This window comes from Telmatherina bonti, assembly GCF_933228915.1.
Source record: "Telmatherina bonti genome assembly, chromosome: 7".
Classification (NCBI taxonomy): domain Eukaryota; kingdom Metazoa; phylum Chordata; class Actinopteri; order Atheriniformes; family Telmatherinidae; genus Telmatherina; species Telmatherina bonti.
The window spans coordinates 25113187-25135440 of NC_136625.1; the positions used below are offsets into that span (position 1 = coordinate 25113187).

The 22254-nt window shown below is 38.7% G+C and overlaps 1 protein-coding gene across 1 annotated transcript in view; it reads left to right on the top strand.

Moving 5' to 3' along the window:
- LOC306758807 (potassium/sodium hyperpolarization-activated cyclic nucleotide-gated channel 2) overlaps nt 1-18580 on the top strand; it is a gene marked incomplete at both ends in the record, with an annotated part of 31071 nt that extends 12491 nt beyond the window's left edge. Inside the window, 5 exons of the mRNA XM_079244209.1 lie at nt 2758-2976; nt 15865-16011; nt 16490-16730; nt 16815-16979; nt 17631-18580. Coding sequence (XP_079100335.1) covers nt 2758-2976; nt 15865-16011; nt 16490-16730; nt 16815-16979; nt 17631-18580 — 1722 coding nt within the window. The remainder of the gene's footprint in view (nt 1-2757; nt 2977-15864; nt 16012-16489; nt 16731-16814; nt 16980-17630) is intronic.
- Between the last annotated feature and the right edge of the window lie 3674 nt (nt 18581-22254).

A 22254-nucleotide genomic window follows, 5' to 3' on the forward strand; every position in this document is an offset into this window, starting at 1 on the left:
CCGCTTTCCGTTGTTTCAGTCTGTCTTTGTCATTCCTTCTGTTCCTGGTTATTCAATGGCTTTGTCCATTGCCTCCTTTTAGTTAGTTTTAGTGTTGATCATGGTGTGGTATGACAATGTTGTTTGGCTCTATTTACCACTTTGTTTCTTTAAAAATTGAGCTGATTGCCAAACAAAGATGCTTTGCAAGTGTTTAACCTTGCTATCTTGGCCATGCTGTCAGTGTGCTACACCGCATATCTTCAGTGTAATAGGTTGTTAGCACCATGGATGAGCACTTTCACCTTGCAACTGCATTGCAGCAACAACCACACAGAAACAATAGTCTCAAAAACACTGACTGCAATACATTTCTCTTATGAATAACAGATTTGTTGATTTTATTTAGATTCAGTTTCTGCTTCGAACATGTGTCAGAACGACTTCAGTGTTAATCAGTACAGTAGTTTTATAGTATTAGAGCAAAATAAACATGAGCAGATGGTGCAGATAGATCCTGGAATAAATCTGCATATTCGTAGATCTATGCTTACGTGAGGTAAAGATGTGGAGGTAGAACACATCAATACAAGACTGGAAGGAATTTTTTTCTACTAGGAAAAGCAAAGTTCCAAAAATGTCACGTAAATATGGATAGATTAATTTTAATCATAGTCATGCACAGAAATTAATACTTCAGGTGATGAATCTTATTTATTTTTGTCATCTTGAAAGTTTTCAACTAGTCCCAACAATATAGTTTAAAATTTGTGGTTCTGAGCTAAATATCGATAGAACTACTGGATGGGTTGCCATGTAATGCATTAGGTTAAGCTGTAATGTGACCTACTTAGAAATATTGTTCTCTTTGACAGGTAAATTTTGTAAAGCATCATGGCAGAGCAAGGTTGCCGCAGAGCATAAAAGACACGCTTTAGCTTGCTGCAGGACAAAGACCCTGCATTATAAGCCAAGTTCAAACATCTGCTGCTAATGGAGATGTTGGTAACCAACAAAGCAAAGGATTGTTCCTAAACTGAAATCCCTGAGGAGAACAGTTGAGACTCTGGATGATATGGAGTTGCTCCTGCTCTCTCTCCTATGCTATTTCAGAGTTAAAGTGCTCATCATTCATCTATTATTCAATCTGTTTCACTCCACTGTTTCTCTGTCTGTTTTCACATACACTATTTAGTCTCAGCCCACTTGGTGGAGCTATATTTATTTTGGGAGTCTTGATTCTCTTCCACTCATATGCAAAGGCCCTTCTATCACTCAACTGTCCTATAATACTCTGTTACTTGGATAATAGATCCATGTACTGTGGACAAGTTCTCCTCTGAGAAACTTCTGATTCTTTCCTTACACACTTATGAGTGTTTTATTTATTAGATTGTCTGTCAAAGCATTAACAAAAAGTATTAGGAGGAGGTGCAATTTGTTGTACCTCACAGAAAGTTCATGCTTTTTCTGTGTATATATGAGTTCTGTTGGATGCTCCAGCTTCCTCCCACATTCCACAAACATGCATATTATGTTGATTTGGCAAAATAGAAATTGTCTCTAAAAGTTAGTGTGAGTGTGTATGCCTGTTTTTGTCTTTTGGTGTTATTATATTTAAATTTTTAAATTTAATTTTTTTTAACTGTACAGCCCTTTGGTCAGCCACATTGTTGTTTTAAAAGTGCTTTATAAATAAATGTGGTATGGTACGGTAATCTAAACACATGGAGACACCAAAAAGTGCATTTTCACAAACTTAAATTTGGATTTGTTGATTTATTTTGCTGTCTTGGTGCAGTTTGTGGGCTCTTTGTTAATATCTATTGGATGTATATAAGGCTATGTGTGTGTATGTGTGTTCATGTGTGAATGTTTTTGTGCTCAAGCAGGCTCCAAGGAGTTATTAACAAGTTGTTTTTACCATGCACAGCCAGGCAGCGAAAACAGATGTATTTCAAGAAAACAAATATATTTCCTTAATTTTGTTTTCTACACATGCATCGCATCAATCTTCTGTTAAGATTAAACTATTCAAAGCTACCATTTAGTGCTTTAGAGAGACTAAGAGAAAAACAAAAGAAGTTTAAACTTTGCTAATTTTTTTGTCCTGTCAATATAGACCTTTCATGCAGAGGTGCATTCATTCATTCATTCATTCATTCATTTTCCAAACCGCTTAGTCCGATTGAGGGTCGTGGGGAAGCAGGAACCCAACCCAGCAATCATTGGGCGAAAATGCAGGGTACACCCTGAAAAGGGCAGAGGTGTATTCCACCTCTAAATGTACATTAAGTAAAGTATTCTGCATCATCACATGTTCCCAGTGTCATTAAACAATATTATTGTTGGCTCTTTGTAAGTTACAAAAGGAGGTTTCCCTCTTCACGAGCCTCCACCAAGGCAGTCCAGTGAACGCTGCATGGCTGTCACCGCCTCTAGTAGATTTCTACTCACGCAGCTATGAAAGGGCATATTTAATGACCTCTCACTATCACTCCTCTCTGAGGAAATAATTTCCAAACCATCTCTGCTTCACTGATTAGGCCTCAGAGGATTCCCCTGATGTTGTTTCCACTTCCTCCCGCTTTCCTACTAATGCAACAAAGTCCCTCACGTTCTCATTTGTATGAGAGCTATTTCATGACCTGACTGTCCCCAAAGCTTTATTCTAGCTACTAACTTTCTATCACTACCTTCCACTGAGACATCCCTATCAATGTTACATTGTTGTCTTTATGCTTCTGTTTACTTATTCCTCTTCTTCTCTTTCAACAGAATGATACCTGGTCAGAGCTCTACTCCTTCGCCGTTTTCAAGGCAATGAGCCACATGCTGTGCATCGGTTATGGCCGACAGGCCCCAGAGAGTCTGTCAGACATCTGGCTAACAATGCTGAGTATGATTGTAGGAGCTACCTGCTATGCTGTTTTCATTGGCCATGCAACAGCTCTGATCCAGTCCCTGGACTCCTCCAGACGACAGTATCAAGAAAAGGTGAGGAAACAATCCTGGCTCATGTCCTCAATGCTTTCATGATCCCCACCCCAGATCCCCTGAGAGGAAGATTGACATTTGAAAAATTCACTTTTCACTTAGCTCCCAACAGTGAGATGAAAAGATTAGATATGAAAAACTTTACAGCTGAAAAAAGAAAAAGGCAGTTACACAAACCTTTCACCTTTGCACTGATTTATCTAAAGAAGGCGAAGGGTTTCTCACGTAGACCCTTATCATGACAAATCCCACATTAAATGATGCAATGCTTGAATATATTTCCTTATTCAGAACCAAAATAACTATCTGAAAAGGTTTTACAAAATTCCATTAAGTTGAAGGATGCTTATCCCTTCAATTGTTGTACAAACAAAAGGAGAAAAATGGTGCAACTAGCTTGATACTCAGCTTAGTATAAAGACAGGAAACAACGCAAAAGGCAGCATGTCTTTATTCAGATGCAGCTAAAGTAATCTACACTTTCCAATACATACATCTCTATTGTTTAATACATGAAAACAGTGAAGTGTAAAATGTAAAAACTGGTGATCAATAGGGGGTTCTTAATTCTTTGTTAAGGATTTATTGGATCAAAGCTACAGGTTTTATGGTATCTGCAGTTTTCCAAGCAACCGATTTGTTTATTAAACAAATTGGATGCAGCAAATTCAGATTATTATTGTATAATTTTGTATAATGCTCCAGTCATTTTCTTTGTTTTGTAAAAAAGGAAAAAAAAGCACTGACATATTCATAGTTTTTATCTGTTACCCAAGTCTTTTCTGTCATTTACCTTTTAAACTGTTGCATTGACGCAAGAACTAGAAATAATCTCCCTGAACAAAGTTTAATAACAGACACAGACACTATTATACTAAATGAATAAAAGTCCATAAGTATATATATTGATAAACTAAAGTTCAACTTCTTAATTTAGGCTTAGGATGTATCAAATATACACAAGCAGTTTTAATTTAATTTTATTCACATTAACAATACATCACCGTGATTATTATTGCATAATATGTGTTATTACCTGCAATTATTTACTGCCCTCCTGGTTGGGGACCCGTTTAATAATCTTCCAAACTCTGGATTTAACCTCATGAAGTTGTTGACAGGTGTTAATTTTGGACCCTGCACACAACACCTTTTTTTTTTTTTTTGCATTCTTGTTTTACTGGTGTAGTGTTTTATAATATTTGCTGCCGATGAAGGGATTTTATGAAGCAGAATTAGTAAAATAAGCTGTGGTGCAGTGACACAGTGTAGCATCAGCTAATACCAGAACTATATGTTTGGGATATGACTGTATAGCCATGGCACACCATTGCTCTCAACCACTTATTTACATGGATTGTCATGAGGTTGTATGTATGTGGATAGTTATAAGTCTCTTAAAACCAAGATAAGGTTCGGAGCAGAGCAGATCGGTGCTGCAGTAGTGGCCTGTGGTGGAAGCAGCTCAGCCACTCTGTTTCCAAGCAGAGTCTTGCTGACTGGGGAGCAGGGGGAGTGCTGCTGGCTGTCAGCAGCCAATCAGAAGCTGCGGGTGTGTTCGGCCAGGTAGAGCCACGTTGCCAGGGGCTGGGCGTATGCGTGTGTGTATCTGCGCTTTTGTGTGCGTGTGCACAATATGATGTCCCCTTGGGCAGCGGTAGAATTGATGAGGCAGCAGACCAGCATGTCCTGCCAATGTCATCCTGAAGGTGACGTAAGCAACCATGGCTGCCTTTCTCTCTGTCTCTTCCCAATAACTCACTCAGTGGGTCTCACTCTACCTGCACTATCTTTAACCATTCCCAGTTTGCATGATATCACCCCCTCCCTCTCTTCACCTCTACCTCTTAAGCAGGTCCGTCTGTTTCACTGCTTTATATCCTTTTTTTATTTCCCTTCTGTTCTCACCTTCTGATCTAGATTTCCCTTTGTTTTCTTCTCTTTCTGTCTCTCTATCCTTCCTGGTGGTGGTGTCCTTGAAAGGTGCAGTGATACTGCAACCCGGCTGCTACAGGGAGCAAAGTGAGGGGGAGGGGAAACCTGTGGGAGACTGAGCCCTGGATGTTTGAATGCTTTGTGTTTCATATGAGAGTTTAGTGTTTTTTTCTGATTCTACCATTGAGTGGAACTCCTACGGTTTACAAAAAAGCATGCAAATATATGGTTTAGAGGTTAAAAATTCAGCATATGAATTGCTAACTGGAGCATTTATCTTTAGTATTTGTCCTGGATAATAGGAGTTAAAAGGCAAGTGAGATGACCGCTGTTTTTTTTTTTTAATTCCCCAGTGATGTTTGCCTAAATGGACGAGCTGCTTCTGACAGGGACGGTTACTTACCCCCTTTTCATTTCCTTATGGAGATGCCCTTTGCCATCAGATTTAAATATCTTGTGACATTGTACAGTCTGAGCAGTGGCAATAGAGAAAAGTAAGAAAAATTCAAGTGCTCTGATTACTTCCATAAGCCAGTTTAATCTTCAAATAGCTTGTTTCTGTTCAGTTTAAGGATAAACTGAGGAGTGAGAAACATTGATGCTGTGACATCAGAAGCGGGTTCAAAATGCTTAATATGCATTCTTATGCATTTCAACGTTTTTTAAACATGATCTCATCTCATCAGATTTTTCTTTTTGCTTCAGGAAATAAAGTGCGTTTCCCAGAGGTCTTTTTATGGCCAGTTGTCAGATTTCCTTTTTATCTGGGGATTAGTATTTTAGCTGAATACGTGCGTTTTACAAAAAGAAAAAAAAATGCAGAGAGCAAAGAAGTGCCAGCCATGCCACTGTGGCTGATGCTGCTGGGAGGATTTGCCATGCCTCCAGATAGGACTGTAAGTGACATTTTTACCATTTGGAGGGTGTTAGCAAAACAAGGCTGCTGGCAGTCTGTTACAGTCCCAGTGTTGATGGAGCTAGCATTGTGTGGAGGTTTCCATTTCAGCCCAGAAGTAATGTCAGGTTGAATTTAGAGAGAATATGGCCACATGGCTTTGGTGCAGAGACCTATGAGTTATTTATGTAGAGTAACAGTGACATATAAGAAAGGGCAAGCAGGCCTACATACAAAGAAGCAATTCCTTGTTATTCAGATTAAAAGTGAATGCAGCATGGAAAACAAACCACAGTAAAGCAGAAATGATCTCAGTCCAAGCTGAGTGTGTGCATTTGAACAAGTGAAGGTGGTTAGTGGAGAATTCAACTGGTGGAGCTTTGTAATCCCAGAAAGGATGACTTGTAATCTATGTCACTGGTGAGACACAGTTTTGTATACGCTCTCTCTCTGAAGCTGAGCTATTAGAAACAATTTCTACCTTTTGTAGCTTAGATGGTTTTACATAAGTTAGAAATATTGGCGATATTATGTAATAATGACTTGTGAGAAGCACATCATACTGCTGGTTTGGCATATGTTGGCAACCATCCTGGCTCTTCTCATCCAGTATTGAATGACTACAGTTTGACAGTGAGTCTGAGATGTTTCCCTTTGTGAGCTCACATTGGGAAATAAGCATTCACCCTGCCAGTGACTTGCCCCCCGCCGCCATCTAGTTGAGAATGCCTTCTAAAATCATTGAACAGGTGCTAGCAAAAGCTGCATATTTCCTCTAGAGGGGTGTAGAGAGGACAGGCACTGTTCATGAGCAACTTAGAAAGTTCAGACAGAGAAACAACCCAGTCTCAGTAGAGCTCACTAGAGCCACTTTTGGAGAGGCTGAAATTAAAGACTGAGGCTGAATTTTTGGTAAAACAATTAGAAAACTGTCACAGTTGTGGTGGAGATGTGGGCCTAAACGGGAGCCAGAGTTGCAGAATCTAGACATTTATTCTAAGAAGAGAAGGAGAAAAAAGAAGAGTGCAAAAACAACAACAACCAAAACAAAAACAACCTTGACACAGGAAGCAAACACACAATGGCCCAGCAATGGGAACAGAAACCAAGGGGTATAAATATAGGCAAACCAAACAAGACACAGGTGTGATGAATCAACTAATGAGTCCAGCTGAAGCTAATGGACAGGAACAAAGGCTAAACAAGAAAAAAAGACACAAGTGAACAAAACAAGGAAGACTACAAACTACAACAGGAAACCTCACCAGAAAATACACAATTAAGAACAAATAATATTCATGGTCCAACAGATCTTTCATGTATTTTTGCCTAAACAGTCCTTGTCCATTACTGCTTTCATGCAGTCAAGTGAAAATCAGGTAATCTTAAGTGTAGTAACTTTTCAAATAAAACTACAGAGGAGTCAAACTAAACTAGATCTAAGAATCAGGAACAAACAGGAAGCCATTGAACCAGAGGTTTCCACAAACTGGAAACACAATGTTCATGTCACTTCAGACTGAAAAGCTACTGCCCAATCCAGAATACTTTCCTCCAGAATGAATGAATGAATGAATGAATGAATGAATGAATGAATGAATGAATAAATAAATAAATAAATAAATAAATAAATAAATAAATAAATAAAGGGACCTGGACAAAGAGCTGTCAGGTACTCTACCTGGACTATGATCCTGACCAGACAATGCAGCTGATTATATAATGATAAATATCGATACGATTAAGCAGACTTTTTTTTTTTAGTGAACTGGTAATGCACCAGGTTGTTCACTTCTGGTTGCCATTGCAAAGTTCTCAACAGAAGTCCCTCTAATAGCCTGTTAGAGGGACTTTACTGGGGTCTGTAAAAATTCATTGCTTGGCCAAGGGTTTGAGGTTTAAAAAGAAACTGGTTTCAGGGAAGTTCACTTCATCGTCTGTTGAGGGGAACATTGGAAGTTTGTAGATGTACATAAGTTGTAAGAAGACCAACATAAATATGTGAAACCAGTTTTGTAAAACCATGTATGGCTCAGCTAGTTATGTGACTGCAGTGCAAAAGAAGTGGGATTTATTCTTAGTTGTTCCTCAGTCTTGAAGTGTTAAGCACTTAAATACTCTTGATAGGGAGAACATCCTTGTAATTAAAGGGGAAGCTGTCAAAGTTAAAGCTTTAGTTTGTTAGCTGGGTTATATGAAGTCTTTAAAAAAAAAATTTTCCTTCAAAATACTAAACTCTGCATTTTCCAAAATATATGAGCTGAGCACAAAAGTAATGTCTGGATTAAAAAAAAAACAACAACTAATATTCATAATTTTAACCCATAATTCTGTCAGAAACCAGAATCACTAAAGTGGAGGTCATTGTGCAATTAGTTAAGGGGCCTGCAACCAAACATTAGATGTGCATACAAGGAATACTTTCCAGCTGGCATGTATAATTGCTATCATGTGTTGATTTTAGAAAACTCAAAATGAAATAAAGTCTTTGCATCAAAATCTTTTTCCTATCAAACATGTAAATTGTACAATCATTCATCCCAAAAGAAGAGTTCAAAGAAACAACTGAAGTTGTAATTTTAGCATCACATTCATGTGCAACATTAAAATAACTTCAGACATAAGCTGCAAAGAAAGACAAACTCTGCTGCACGCACTGTTTAATCTAGGACAAACCTTTAAGTGTTCTTTCATGGTTTTATGATTTTTCTTGTTGAATTTCTCATGCAGTAATTTGAAAGTATATTTGCACCTATCTTGGTCTTGCTGCTTTTATAGACACTCAGCTCATGATTTGGAGAGCTGATCAGTGTAGTTTGTTGAACGACTATTATTTGCTGGTCGTGGAATAAAATTCATTATGCCAACTCTGACTTTTAGATATGGTTTCTCTTTTAATCAGACAAATAGTATTTTTTAGAAAGAAGCTAGTTTTATGCATCTTTCAACTGTCACTTCAGTCTTCCTCAGAAACATCATCCAATGTCTGTTGTGATGTCTCCTTATCTGCTGGTGGAGGAACCCTGGTGGATTTCTAGAGGTGTGGACCACTAGGCAATCTGACCCAATGGATCATGCCTCTTGCTACCCAGTGGTCTTTGCAGGAGAGAGTGTGGAACAGCATGAATGCACCCTTGTTGCAGTTGATGGTGTCCTTTGCTCGCCTCATGATTTCTAAAGTCTCCTTAATCCAGCCCCTCAACTTGTTGTTCCGATCCAAAGACTTTCGTGTGGTCCCAATCCATGATGTGGTTATTTCTTTGCAGTGATCTGATTTTATTAGCTGGAAGGTTTTCAAACATTTTTTTTTTTCACATCAGCTTATCTTGAAGAGAAGAACACCTTATGGACAACATTTAGCACTCTGCTATCATTCTCTTTCATTCAAACATGCACTTTTTCTATTGTGAAATGTCAAAATATTAAAGGAGAAAATTAAAATGTTTATTTATTTAGACTTTTTCTTGTACAACATAACAGTTAAAATTTTAGAAAACTTGAAAAAACATAAACAATCAGTATATTTCGTCACTGTTTTGTTAGTACAAACAGTGTACAAACAGTAATTGTTTTAATTTAAGCTTTTTTTGGTAAAAGGATTTAATTCAAATGCCCATTAGCTTCAGCAGTTCAGTTTTCATAATGCGCAACAGAAAGACTAGTCTACTCTACAGGTTCACCTGTTGCGTCGATAATCACCTCCTAATGGCCTTTCAGGGTTTTACACTGAATCAGCTCTCTGCAGCTGCAGTTGCAGGCACCAAGCTCAGTCAGCAAGAAAGAGAACACACAGTAGTCTGTGCTCTTTGTGATGATACGCCACAGGAAAGGTATTCAACATTGTTTTCTCCTCCTCCACCTCCCCCTCTTTGTTCTGCTACCATCAACAACAGCCTTTTTTTAGTCACACTGCTTGTCACTGATCGCTCCAATTACCCAGAAGCAGGCTGACTTTGCAAAGACAGTGGCCGATATCTGCAACAAAAACTACCTTTTCACTTCTGCCGGGTTAAAAAAAAAAAAAAAAGAAGCATTGTACATTATGAACAAATCCTTATCACCCAGTCTCCTCTGGTTGTCACTCTGTTTGAATGAGCCATAAGATTTCCTGCATTTCCTTAGAAGCTTCATTTCATTTAATGAGACTCTGTAGTGTGTGAGACGTCGCAGTGTGTTGTTTCTCTGTACACATCTCTGAATTGAAGACAGACATGACAGGCTCTGATTTACCACTATCTGATATTCCTTTCTTCTGGTGAATGTGCTTCATATTGTAATCAGGCGATTTAGCAGGGAATGAAGAGAATAAATTATACATCCACACGGTTGTTTGGAGTGAACCCAAATTAGAACTTCCTGTGGAGAGGAGAGGAGAGGAGAGGAGAGGAGAGGAGAGGAGAGGAGAGGAGAGGAGAGGAGAGGAGAGGAGAGGAGAGGAGAGGAGAGGAGAGGAGAGGAGAGGAATAGTAAAAAAAAGCTGATGGCTGGTTTAAAATATGAAAAGTAATCATAATCAAAGACAGAATTCTTTCCTATTTTTCATTGATTGAATTTACCTAGAGTTAGATAACAAAATGTCAGTGGGGTGTTTGAATGACACATGCACTGCATCAAAACAAAATAGAACAAAGAAAAAAATCAAACTTTTACTGTAATTTGGGAGTTTATCAGTCCTCTCTGAAAGCTGTGACGCACTGACTAAATGTGTGCTCCCTCCCCTCTAGTTTTTCAGGGTCACCTAGTGATGATCAATACTGTGACATGGCACTGAAAGTCAAGTCATTAAAAGTCGCCATTTAAGTCCAGTCGGGCTTTAGTTGCCTCATTAATTCAGACTTAGCTGAGTCATGAGTCACAGGAATTGGCTTTGTATCTGCTTGGATGCTGCATCTCTACCTGTGCGAGGTTTCCCTTCTCTGGCAGAAATCCCCTCAGCCGCATTTTTCTCATCTCAGGCAAAGCAGCTTCAGTTAGTGTTGACATGTCGGGTAAAGAGGTGTGACACAGGGTCACTTCTTCAGGCTGCTGTCCATCTGCAGATGTCAGGAAGCAATGTTACATATGCAGGTGAGACTTTGTGCTACACAGCTCCATGAAAAGGAGCTGCACAAGGTTGTCTTTTCCTTCACATGGACACTTTATTTCAATGTTTGCTTTATGTTTGACTTGTTTATTATACGTCAATAAAGGAAACATTCTCAGACAGCAGAAACATGGAGTTGTATTTCTGTGCAGGTTGAAAGGTTTATTTCCCCACTTCCACTGCAGAACAATCTGCGCTCATGGTCTGCCAACTTCCTCTTTGCACAAACTGTGTCTGCTGCAACTTTAGAGAGGTGACATTATAGTGTTTTTTATGCTAATGCTGCTGATGATGATGATGACGGTGATGATGCTGATGCTGATGATGATGATGATGATTATTATTATTATTATTATTATTATTAGTATTATTGTTATTATTATTATTGTTATTGTTATAATTGCGGCACTGCAGTCTAGTCAAGTGGAATTGAAAATAAAGTAAATGTAATGTAAATAAATACATTTACATTCAAGGTTAAGTTAAGCCATGTTAATTGATCAGTGAAGGTATTCAACTTAAATAAGTTTCCATATTCCAGCATAAAAGCACAAGGAGGGCAGTTATGATTGGTGGTGATGTGCCTCCTTTAAGCTTCTCAGTGTTGAACTTTGTCTGGTTGACTTATTACATCACAGACCAAAGCAACTGCCACGAAATTTTAAATTTAGCTGGAGGCAGATTTTAAACATTGAATGCTTTACTTTTTGTTATCATCGTCCCCTGAGGTTATTCTGTTGGCTTCTTTATCCCAGCTTTTTCTTTAGTTAGCTTCAAGCTGGTGGCCACTGTGGGTCCAGTAGAGCACATGCATGCATATGTAATTCAATTCAATTCAATTCAATTCAATTCAATTCAATTCAATTCAATTCAATTCAAATCAAATCAAATCAAATCAAATCAAATCAGAAAGTAGATTGTGATACATTATTTGAGCAATATTGAGAATTGTGAATAAATACAAACTCAGTCACATCAATCTTTAAATAGTAACACAATAATCTGATTTTTATTTGGCATCATGTAAATGTTCTGAATGAGATGAGCTTCTACCACAGACAACCTCATGTTGTTTACAAGTATCATGTCAACTGCTTGTGGACTGTTTGAATAATAAAACTTTTTTATTATATTTTTTCTTAATCAGCAAATTAATTAAGAGGACTTCTTTAAATCACATAAATGCCAAATGTGGTTTCATATCCCAGTTGTAGGAATGGGAATTAAACTCTTGTGGGTCATTACTACAATGAAAATAAAGCCTGAAGCTATTCCAGGTGGCCAAAGCTGAAGATTATCTTGAATAAAAAAGATGAAATCTATTCAAGAACCAAGAAGTTCATTTTTCCCTTGTTCCCTTTCCTTTAACTCCTTAGGATTATTCAGACAAACAGTAGCTGTTCATCAGTGGACGACTAAAATCGACTGAAATCCACACCATCTTGAGGAACATATGAACAATGAATACATGAAAACATATAGAAAAATAAATGTATCATGTTTACCTACAATATGTTAAAGCCAGTCATACAGGGTGTTTGTGCGTTTTTATACTCTTGCAGTACACTGTTAGAATATAAGAATACAGCATATTGTCTTAAATAACATTATAATTGATCATATATTATGCAATTTCTCTCTCAGTTAAAGTACTCATACATAGTTTTATTAGTTAACTTGCGGTTTTATAACTAAACTATCTGCCCTTTGACTAGGAGCTTGACTTGGGTTCTTGTAATGTTACTATGCTGTTGTCATGATGTCAGAGAGCATAAAGTACAGATTTCATTGCTCTGTATAGCAAGAATGTAAAACAATGAATCTGTCTGTGTGCACATGCATTCATCTGAGGACAACCTGAAATGTTTGTTTGCCAAAATGTGCTTGCTTTACGAAGCAGAGGATCTGGCAGACGGTTACTGATAATAAGCCATTTTCTCTGTAGGGCTTTATATGTTCCTTTTGAGCACCCAGAGCTTGTAACTGTGTTTGAGCAGGTGGGCCTCATTGTTTTTCTCAGGGCCCCTGGCAAGACACATCCACTGACACAATGATGTCTACAGCACAAGTGAAGCTGGGATCTTGCATTTGTGGGATTTGCTACTCTGACGCAAGCCGATTGAAATCATTGTCAGGGACTGTTTCTTTGATTCATGCTGCTGATTGTTTAGAGCTACTTGGATCTAACTGGTGTGGATGATAACTTCCTTAGGCTCAGAGAGTTGTGAGAAAACAGCACGTACCAAACTACAAAACTCTCAAAATTGTGTTTTGGACAGCTTTATGGGCTCTGGGTTGAGTTGTGGTCTTGTGGGGCTTTCCATTTGAGTTGATCTTAAGTACTCACCGTCTGACAAGAACTGTTGAGAAAAAAAATATCTTCCTCTCAATAACTGACCTTTATGACACCCCTACCTGTTGCCTTGCCATGTAGTTTTGTGCTTGCTTTGGATGCATTGTAATTAGCACATCTCCACAACCAATCACTTTATATTGATCAAGCATTGATTATGGTTTAAACAGCACTAATAAAAGGGCAAGAGTGTTCATTTCAGCTGTGCAGCAGTTTTTACTGTGTCAATGAGCTGCATGATGTAGAGGAATATACTTGCAGTAAAAGTGGTAGTTGTTCATAGTTGAATACAGTCATCTGACTTATGAGATGTCAGTGAAGTGATTTTATGTCTCTACAGAGTGGCCCTGTGATGATAAGATACCCCAAGTCTCCAGGCAAGGACAACCCTAAAACATACTCTGTCATGTCCTCTCACAGTGATGTATAGAGAAAAATCTGCTTGTCTGTGTGTATGTATCCTGTGGGAGGAATGGTTAAAGACTTGGGGTGACTTTGCATTTCACAATGTGTTGCGTGAATTCCATTCATTGAGCTTTAATAGGAATTCTGCTGTAAGACATCTGTGTCCCATAAACCACCCTCTGGCGTGAAGAAAGATCTCCATTACAGAAGAAACGTGGGTAACATAGGGTTGCATCATTTCACCATGTTCATATTTTCTAGTTACAGTTTTGTCTTGAGTGAACATTCAGGCTGTTTCCGAATGTGTGCCCTATTCCCTACATAGTGCCCTATATAGTGCTCACGCCATTTTTTAGGGATGTCCAAATGTCCAGAGAGAAAAAAGTAGTGCGCTCAAAACTAATGACAATGCATCTTGAAAAGTAGGGAGCATTAATGGTCACCAGACGGGTCAATATAGACCACAATGCATTGTGGTCTATATGTGCAGAAGCTCAAAGTGGCGCAGATGACATGGAGGTCAATGCAGGTGAAGACAAAACTATAGATAATTCATTCTATATCCTTATTTGTTGAATAAATATGCATCAAAGAAAGAATAAAATACAATATAGGAAAATCCTTTTTTTTATTCACTGGTTTGGATTGTCGGTCGTCACGTGATCTGCGATAAGGAGAAAATAGCCAGCTCCGTGTCCGAATTATCAACTACAAACATAGCACTATGTAGTTTGCTACGTAGTGTAGCCTTAAATGAGGGGTTAGAGAATAGTGTGGACATTCGGACACAGCCTTAGATAAAAAAAACAAAACCCCTCCAGAAGTGCAGAGACCTAGGTAGTCTTGTGACATGGTTACATGAAAAATACTGCGTGAAACACAATTTAACCCTTAAAAACTTAAATAAAAATAAAAAGACTAACATCACTCAGATATTTATAACAAAAATCTAAAGTGCATAACTTCTTATAGCATCCCTTCACTGTTTCCATTTCAGAAGAGATTTTAAGATTTTATCACATTCTTTTAAAGTTTAAATTAATTTGAAATGTATTTTTAAGAGGACATTCTTTACTTTCATACCCCTGTGGTCTATCCTTCCTCGCCTTCACTTATGACAGATTCTGGCAGCCAAACTGACTATTTTCTACAGTTTTTTATTATTCTGGTTTATTGACTCTATTCCTCTTTATATCATGGTCAGTGATAATTCTAATGCCAACTGGCGTGCATTATTTTAGTGTATATGCTCACAGAGTTTGGCAAGTAAAATCATTGTTAAGCAGATGTGTAGAAAATCATTGATACCCTTCGGTCAATGAAAAAAAAACTCACAATGGTCACAGAAATAACTTGAATCACATTGAAGTAATAACAAATAAAAATTCATTAAAATTTAACCAATGAAAGTCTGACATTGATTTTCAAGAAGTTTTTCAACAGACTTAAATAAAAAAATAAACTTGTGAAACAGGCCCGGACAAATCAGATGGTACCCCTAGATAAGATGGAAAATAATGATAATAATAATAATGATTTTGTCCACTTTTGTATCACTTCAGTTAGGGCGTCACCTTAGCAACGTGTTAATCAGCTATTTGTTTTGTGTAATATGCACATGTTGTTCTATGTGTACAAGTGAATCTTGCCTGTAGTTCCAAGCTGCTGCCTGGAGTTTTTTTAAGTTCCAACAATAGGACAAGGAATTTGGGATTCACTCAAATTAAACAGTGCTTAAGTTCATTGCCATTTGAGAGCATGTCATACAGTCCACAGGTTTGGTTTTTCAGTGGGTTTTAGGCCTTAAAAGGTAAAATAGACTTAATATATGGATAATACTTGATAACTGAATAAGTTATTTGCTACTTTTAGCCTTGTTTTGGCAGGAAGAAAATCAGCCCCAAACAGACAACTCAGTGAAGCCATCTCTCTCTCTCTCTCTCTCTCCCTCTCTCTTTCTCTCTCACTTTGTCTCTCGCTGTCTCTCTCTCTCACTCTGTATCTCTCTTTCATACTCAAACACACACACACACACACGCAAGGAATCCAAAGCACTTCCAAAATGCAAAAGGCATCTTAGCTAAAATAATTCTGCATCTTCTGTTGCTGGTGAGGCGTCTTAATGCATGAAGCTGAGAGAGGATCAATAAAAACAGCTTTTACTGTATAATGCACTGCAATAACAGAACATCATCTCTGTCCATCCCTTTCTTTTAGTACAAACAAGTGGAGCAGTATATGTCCTTCCACAAGCTGCCTGCTGACTTCCGACAGAAAATCCATGATTATTATGAGCACAGATATCAGGGCAAGATGTTTGATGAGGAGAGCATCCTGGGAGAGCTCAGTGAGCCTCTCAGAGAGGTGAGAAAAACACAACAAACACATCTCACAAAGCACGCATGTTACACAATGAAGATGCATTTTGTGTGATTAGGATGTATTTGTTCAGACTATGGTTTCTTTTGCTGTTTAGCTTCATGTTTACCAAATGACCATTTACTCTAAACCAGGGGTGTAAAAAGTCGATTCTTGAGGGCTGATGTCCTGCAGGTTTTCAATGTATCCCTGTCCCAACACACATTGGATCAATATAATATAAACCAGATATTATATTGATCCAACAGCTAATCAAGTTCTGCACAGTGACTGCTTAACTTGAGTCAGGTGTGTTGGAACAGGAAAACAGGAAAATCTGCAGGATTGTGGCCCTCGAGTACCAGAGCTGGACACCCCTGCACTAAACTTACTCAACTGTTCTTATATTAATGCAGGCAGATGGACACACATCTTAATACATATTTCATTCTGCTTTTTTTTTGCACTAAACACCTTTTCTTAGGAAATTGTCAACTTCAATTGTCGCAAGCTGGTGGCCTCGATGCCACTATTTGCCAATGCAGAGCCAAACTTTGTGACCGCTATGTTGACCAAGCTGCGTTTTGAGGTATTCCAACCACAAGACTACATTATAAGGGAAGGCACCATTGGCAAGAAAATGTACTTCATCCAACATGGAGTATGCAGCGTCATTACCAAAGGCACCCTCGCAATGAAACTGTCTGATGGCTCTTATTTTGGAGGTGGGGAATAGTTTTTAGCCACCATATAATTTTCCAGGCGATGTCATTTGTACATTTGATTCAAGCTCTTTCCTTCTGTTTCAGAGATCTGTTTATTAACAAGAGGTCGGCGCACGGCCAGCGTGCGAGCGGAAACTTATTGTCGACTCTACTCTCTGTCCGTCGACCACTTCAATGAGGTGCTAGAGGAGTATCCCATGATGAGACGAGCCTTTGAGACTGTTGCCATTGACCGTTTGGACCGCATAGGTAAAAAACAAAAAAAAAAGAAAGAAAACAAGGAAAAATCCAAAGAAACTTTCATAGCAGAACTGTCAAAATGATAGCAGATAAATTTGAGAAATTTTCTTCAAGTATGTTTATTGGATTAGAGCCTTTGGGTACATTAATGCATCAAACATACACCTTACCTTTAAAAACTATAAATACATTTATCATTATCAAAGTACATAATGTTGCAGCGTTTTTAATATAATTTAAAAAATGATTTTCTCTGAAATAAACCTAGTGGGCAAAAAACCCCCAAAATGTTTCAAGAATATGAATATCGAAATAATCATCCATATTAGATGCTCTGTTCTCTCACAATGAAACAGGACGCTGTAACAATAGATGAGAGTACAGGATGACACTACCATTTTCCTCAGGGCTTGTTCTGTTAGAGGATGTTCCTGGTGTGAAGGACATCACGTACAATATCTAATAGTTCTCTCTTTCTAAACCATAAATTACTCTTTTTGTTTTTTTTATTTGTTGTCATCTTCTGTTGTTTGGTTGCTTTTTTTCTTTTTTGCTTTGTTCAGCTTATATTTGTCCTCTCAGCAGTGTCTTCTCTCTTTCATGCCTCTATCCTTTAACTTTGTACTCACTGATTAGCTTACATTTTCATACTTTCCGTAGGTAAAAAGAACTCCATCCTGATGCACAAGGTTCAACATGATCTCAACTCTGGGGTCTTCAATAACCAAGAGAACGAGATGATCCAGGAGATCGTAAAGTATGACCGTGAGATGGTGAAACTGGTAGACCTCCAGCGGCCACGGGCCATGTCTATGACCCCCTCCATTGGTGGCATCTTTGCTCCCCCAGGTCAACCCCAGGCAGGCTCTGCAATTGCTACATTGCAGCAAGCTGTGGCCATGAGTTTCTGCCCTCAGATGGCAAGTCCTTTGGTGGGTCCAGGGACTTTGCAGTCTCCTCGTATGGTGCGAAGGTTCCAGGTTATGCAGAACTTGTCCAGTCCAGTCTCTATGTCCCCTCTTCAGTCTCAACCCCCCCAGACCTTTGGCGGGGCATTTGGATCTGCAATTTCCAGCCCTCCCGTCCAAAGCCCACTCACAGCTTCAGGACGAACTTTCCAGTACATGGCGAGTGTAGGACCCTCTGGCTCTCAGTTGTCACTTGTGCAGCATCATGCACCCAGTCCCACACAGACCCAGCAGAGGCCTGCCTCACACAAGAGCACTCACTCCCTTCATACAAGCAGCTTGAGCCACGACACCCGGGCCCTGTCTGCCTCCCAGCCTTCACTCCCCCAGGATGGAACACCACAAGCTGCATCTGCAGCCCCAAGCCCTCCACCCTCCACTCGTACCTCCAACTCCTCCATTGGCCCCCCACAGCCCCCTCACCACAGCTTACCAGGACCCTCAGGGGTGGGGAGATCGGCAGGAGCCCAGCAGAGAGTGGCCTTTGCCTCCACACCTCCTCCTGGTGGACCTGCTGGAATGGGGGCAGTAGCAGCAGCTGCTGGATCAGGACCTCCAGACTCTGGAGTGCCCAAAAAAGATTCGATTGTCAGCCTTCCAGAGTTAGACTCTGCCAGATCCCGGCTGTCTTCCAACTTGTGACCCTGGTAGAGTTCTGTAAAGAGGCCTTTTTTTAGGAGTATCTGTTTGGTTAAGGTCAGTCGAGCTGATCTCTCAGCTTGTTAAATGACCAATTAACTACTGCCAGCGCCACCAGTCGTTCAACCTGGATGCACTGTGTGCTGGTGTCAGCAGAAAGAAAAGAGCTACTCAATATCAAGAGACACTTTGATTAGGAGGAGTCTATACAATTTACTAGTATAACTTAAGGTTGAACTGGTGATGTCAACTGTGACAGCACCTTTAGTCTTAGTATCACCCCTTTCACTCTGCTTCCAAACACCTACTGTAAATCGCTGTCTTTACTGTAAAGATATGAAGAAAAGTATGATTAATGTACCTATTGCATACTGTGTAGAATCCATGCAATGCAATCTAGCAGGAGCTGGACTTAAAAATGAAAATCAGGGACTTGAGGTCAAATGACAATGACATTTTAAGCGTTCAAGTATTTTAAGTGTATTTTTTCTGTATAAGCTGTCGTAGCAAACACACATCTTCATATTGTTTAAAATAGTAGTGGAATTAGTGTTTTAGACCGCTGGTCGATCTTACATCGATGTGTAAATAGTTGATGAAAAAAGTATGGAAGGATAATATATTCATTGTATCTACCCAAACCAAAGTTGAGCTTGAACACCAAGTCTGGTTGTGTCTGTATCAACTAAAAAAGAAACATAGAAGAAAATGCCATTTATTTAACTGCCTTGATTCAACATTAGAAGCCATATATTTGGTTTGTGTGTATGTATATATGTGGATGTAAGTTTGTGTGCGCGAGTCTGTTGCTGTGTTTTGGTTCCATTTTCAAAGAAGGGACTCACACTCAACACTGCATCGTCAAGCATGATTGGTTTGACATGCTGATGGTGGCACTGCCCCGTTTTCATGAATCATCTTGGGAAGTGGTCAGCTGTTTGCTCAGCATACTGATTGTAACCCTGTAGGCAAAGATGGCTGAATAATCTGAGCTTTATTGAAAGAAAACATTTGTGAACAACCCATACTGTATACTTGCTTGTTTCTGTCTAGGTTCATTGATTAACACATGCAATATAATTCTGCAATACTCTACCCCGCCTATATATAAATATCTATGAATATAAATATCTATACATATGCTGTACAGGAAAAAGTGAACTTCTTTCTTTATGTTTTCTTTTTAACGTGAAATCTTAAAGAATCCAGCAGCTATTGTGGCTTCACTTGAGGTATTGTAATCCAGTGACCATGTTGTTACCTTAACCAAAAATGTTTGAGGGAGTGAAAGGATGTGTTGCAGTGTCATTTTTGTAAGAAAATACAAACAAACAAAACAAAAAAAGCAACAACAACTACAAAAAATAGACAGGACAACCATTTAAAACTGGTTTAGAGCCAGAGAAGAATTGCATGTTGGAGCTCAGCAAGTCAGATCCTGAAAAATATCACTTTAAAGCCCATTTTATGAAATTTAATTTTAAGATAAATGAGGGTTGGGGTGGGCAAAATGGGGCACAAATGCCTCACTTGTAAAAAAAAAAAAAGAAAAAAAAAAAAAAGATCTTAACATGCCCATATTACCTAAAACTCCGGTGAATGTCTCAACTTTGAAATGTTGAAATTACGGGACTGGATTGAGGCTTTGGCTATTTTTATTCTGAGCATCTTCTCATGTTCCACCTAAAATCCTTCTCTTGCTGAATGTATGCCATATGAGAGGGAAGACAGCTAATCAGATACAAACTGCCATGTAAATAAAGGGACACAGATTTAAAAAGGCTTTTCATGATGCAAAAGGAGTTGGGTGTTGCTGTTTGAGTTGCCGAGTGTCTGTATAATCTGTTTTTTGTTTGTTTGTTGATGCTTATCTGGGTTGAAAGTTGCTGTATTTAACCTTTATGCTACAACCCAATACCCAGATTTAACACGGGAGGTTTCTCTCTTTGTTTTTTTAAGTTAATCTACTGAAGTGGACGTGAATGAGAGCAAGTTGTCACCACTTTGAATCCTTCTGTCCAAAGCAAGCACTGAGGACATTCAATTAAGCACCTTGTGTTGCACTGTAACCTTGTAATCAAAATGAAAATCAAAGCTCTGTTGTATTAAAATGGTTACCACATTTCTCCCAGACCTATAACCTGGTTAAACTGGATGGACAAAAAAGGGGAACCAATTGGAATAGAAAATAGGAAGCTGATTCAATGAGTTAAACTAACAAAGTATCTAACTTTTTCAGCTCTGAGCATCAAATCAGAACCAAAATGTAAAATCAATGCGACCGACATTTCACTCAGGTTTGCTACCTTTGCTGAGAGATTTATTGATTGCTGTAACATGGCGTTTAATTTATTTACAGTAATACTCCTGTTTTCAACTTGTTGATTTTTATCATACTGAAAGATTCCTTCTGAAAACTGATTGGCTCAGAATAAAGATGGAGGACAAAGTGGAATTATAACCATGAGACTTAGTTTAACTCTCAACTCAGTGATTCTGATCATTTCAATCTTGAAACAAGGTGTAGGCAGTTGTGTTCATCCAAGGGCTTCATTATATGGCTTGTAAACACTGGCTTCTTGTTAGGACAGCCACACATTTCCTTTTGTGTTTGTTCAATAACATGCACTAAACTTTTTTTTTTTTTGTTTGTTTTTTTCTTCATTCTTGGATCACACTGGATGACTCTGGTTCATCAGCAACAGCTTGTTTTCCTTTTAGTTTTCTCCTGTGGGAAAGGTACATGCCAAAATTCCAATATGATTGTGAATGAAGTCAACTGAGTCAATGCCTGTTGTGTGCTTAAATACTGTTCCAGTGCAATCAATTGGTCCTCTTCCCCATTCCTTTGTGCTAATACCAGAGTTTGCCCTATTAAGCTGCTATCAAGACTGTACTGATACAAGGTGAATGAGTCCACAGTCTGAGAACAAGATGGTATTAGAGTTACAGAGCTAATGTTTCAGGCAATATAAGTCACCGTCTCTGTTTCATTGCATCCATCCAGTAAGATATGTAGTGTGTTACTCACTCCCACTCAAAGGATGGCATCTCAGACACTCTGATCAGTACCACTCTGTTTGAACCCTCAGCCATGTGGCTGATACTGCCCTGGCAAAGCACATACTTCCATCAGTTTATCTGTTTTGTGTCACAAATGTGTTCGGTCAGTTGGCATCAAGCCACCGTTGACACACGCATGTAACATGACACTGTATTTGCGCGATGGGGGTTCAAAGTGTGATTATTTAACAGTTCTTCTTCTGGACCTTGCTGTGAAGTGGGATTAAAATCCCTCATATATGTTTGGCACTGACTGACAATTACTGAGAATAAGTTTAAACCTCTTATTCTTGCTGTACCAGATATTAAAGGTACTGAATGCCTTGGTGTTGACATGTTAGCAAATCAGGGTTTTATTTTCATTTGTATCACTGTCTCTGATTTTCCTCAATCTGTTTTTATTTAGTTGCTGTTTTAAAACTTGTTTTTACAATGTGCCCTGTGCACATGGACTGTATATACCTTGTGCCTAGTACATCTAGTTTCCACATAGTCTATTTTTGTGGTATGTATGTGCCTGTAAAAATGCAAATATGTGTTTTTATTTTCAACCTGCAATATATGTAAAAACCATTAGATGAAGACTTGTATTGCTGAATTACAATGACAATGTC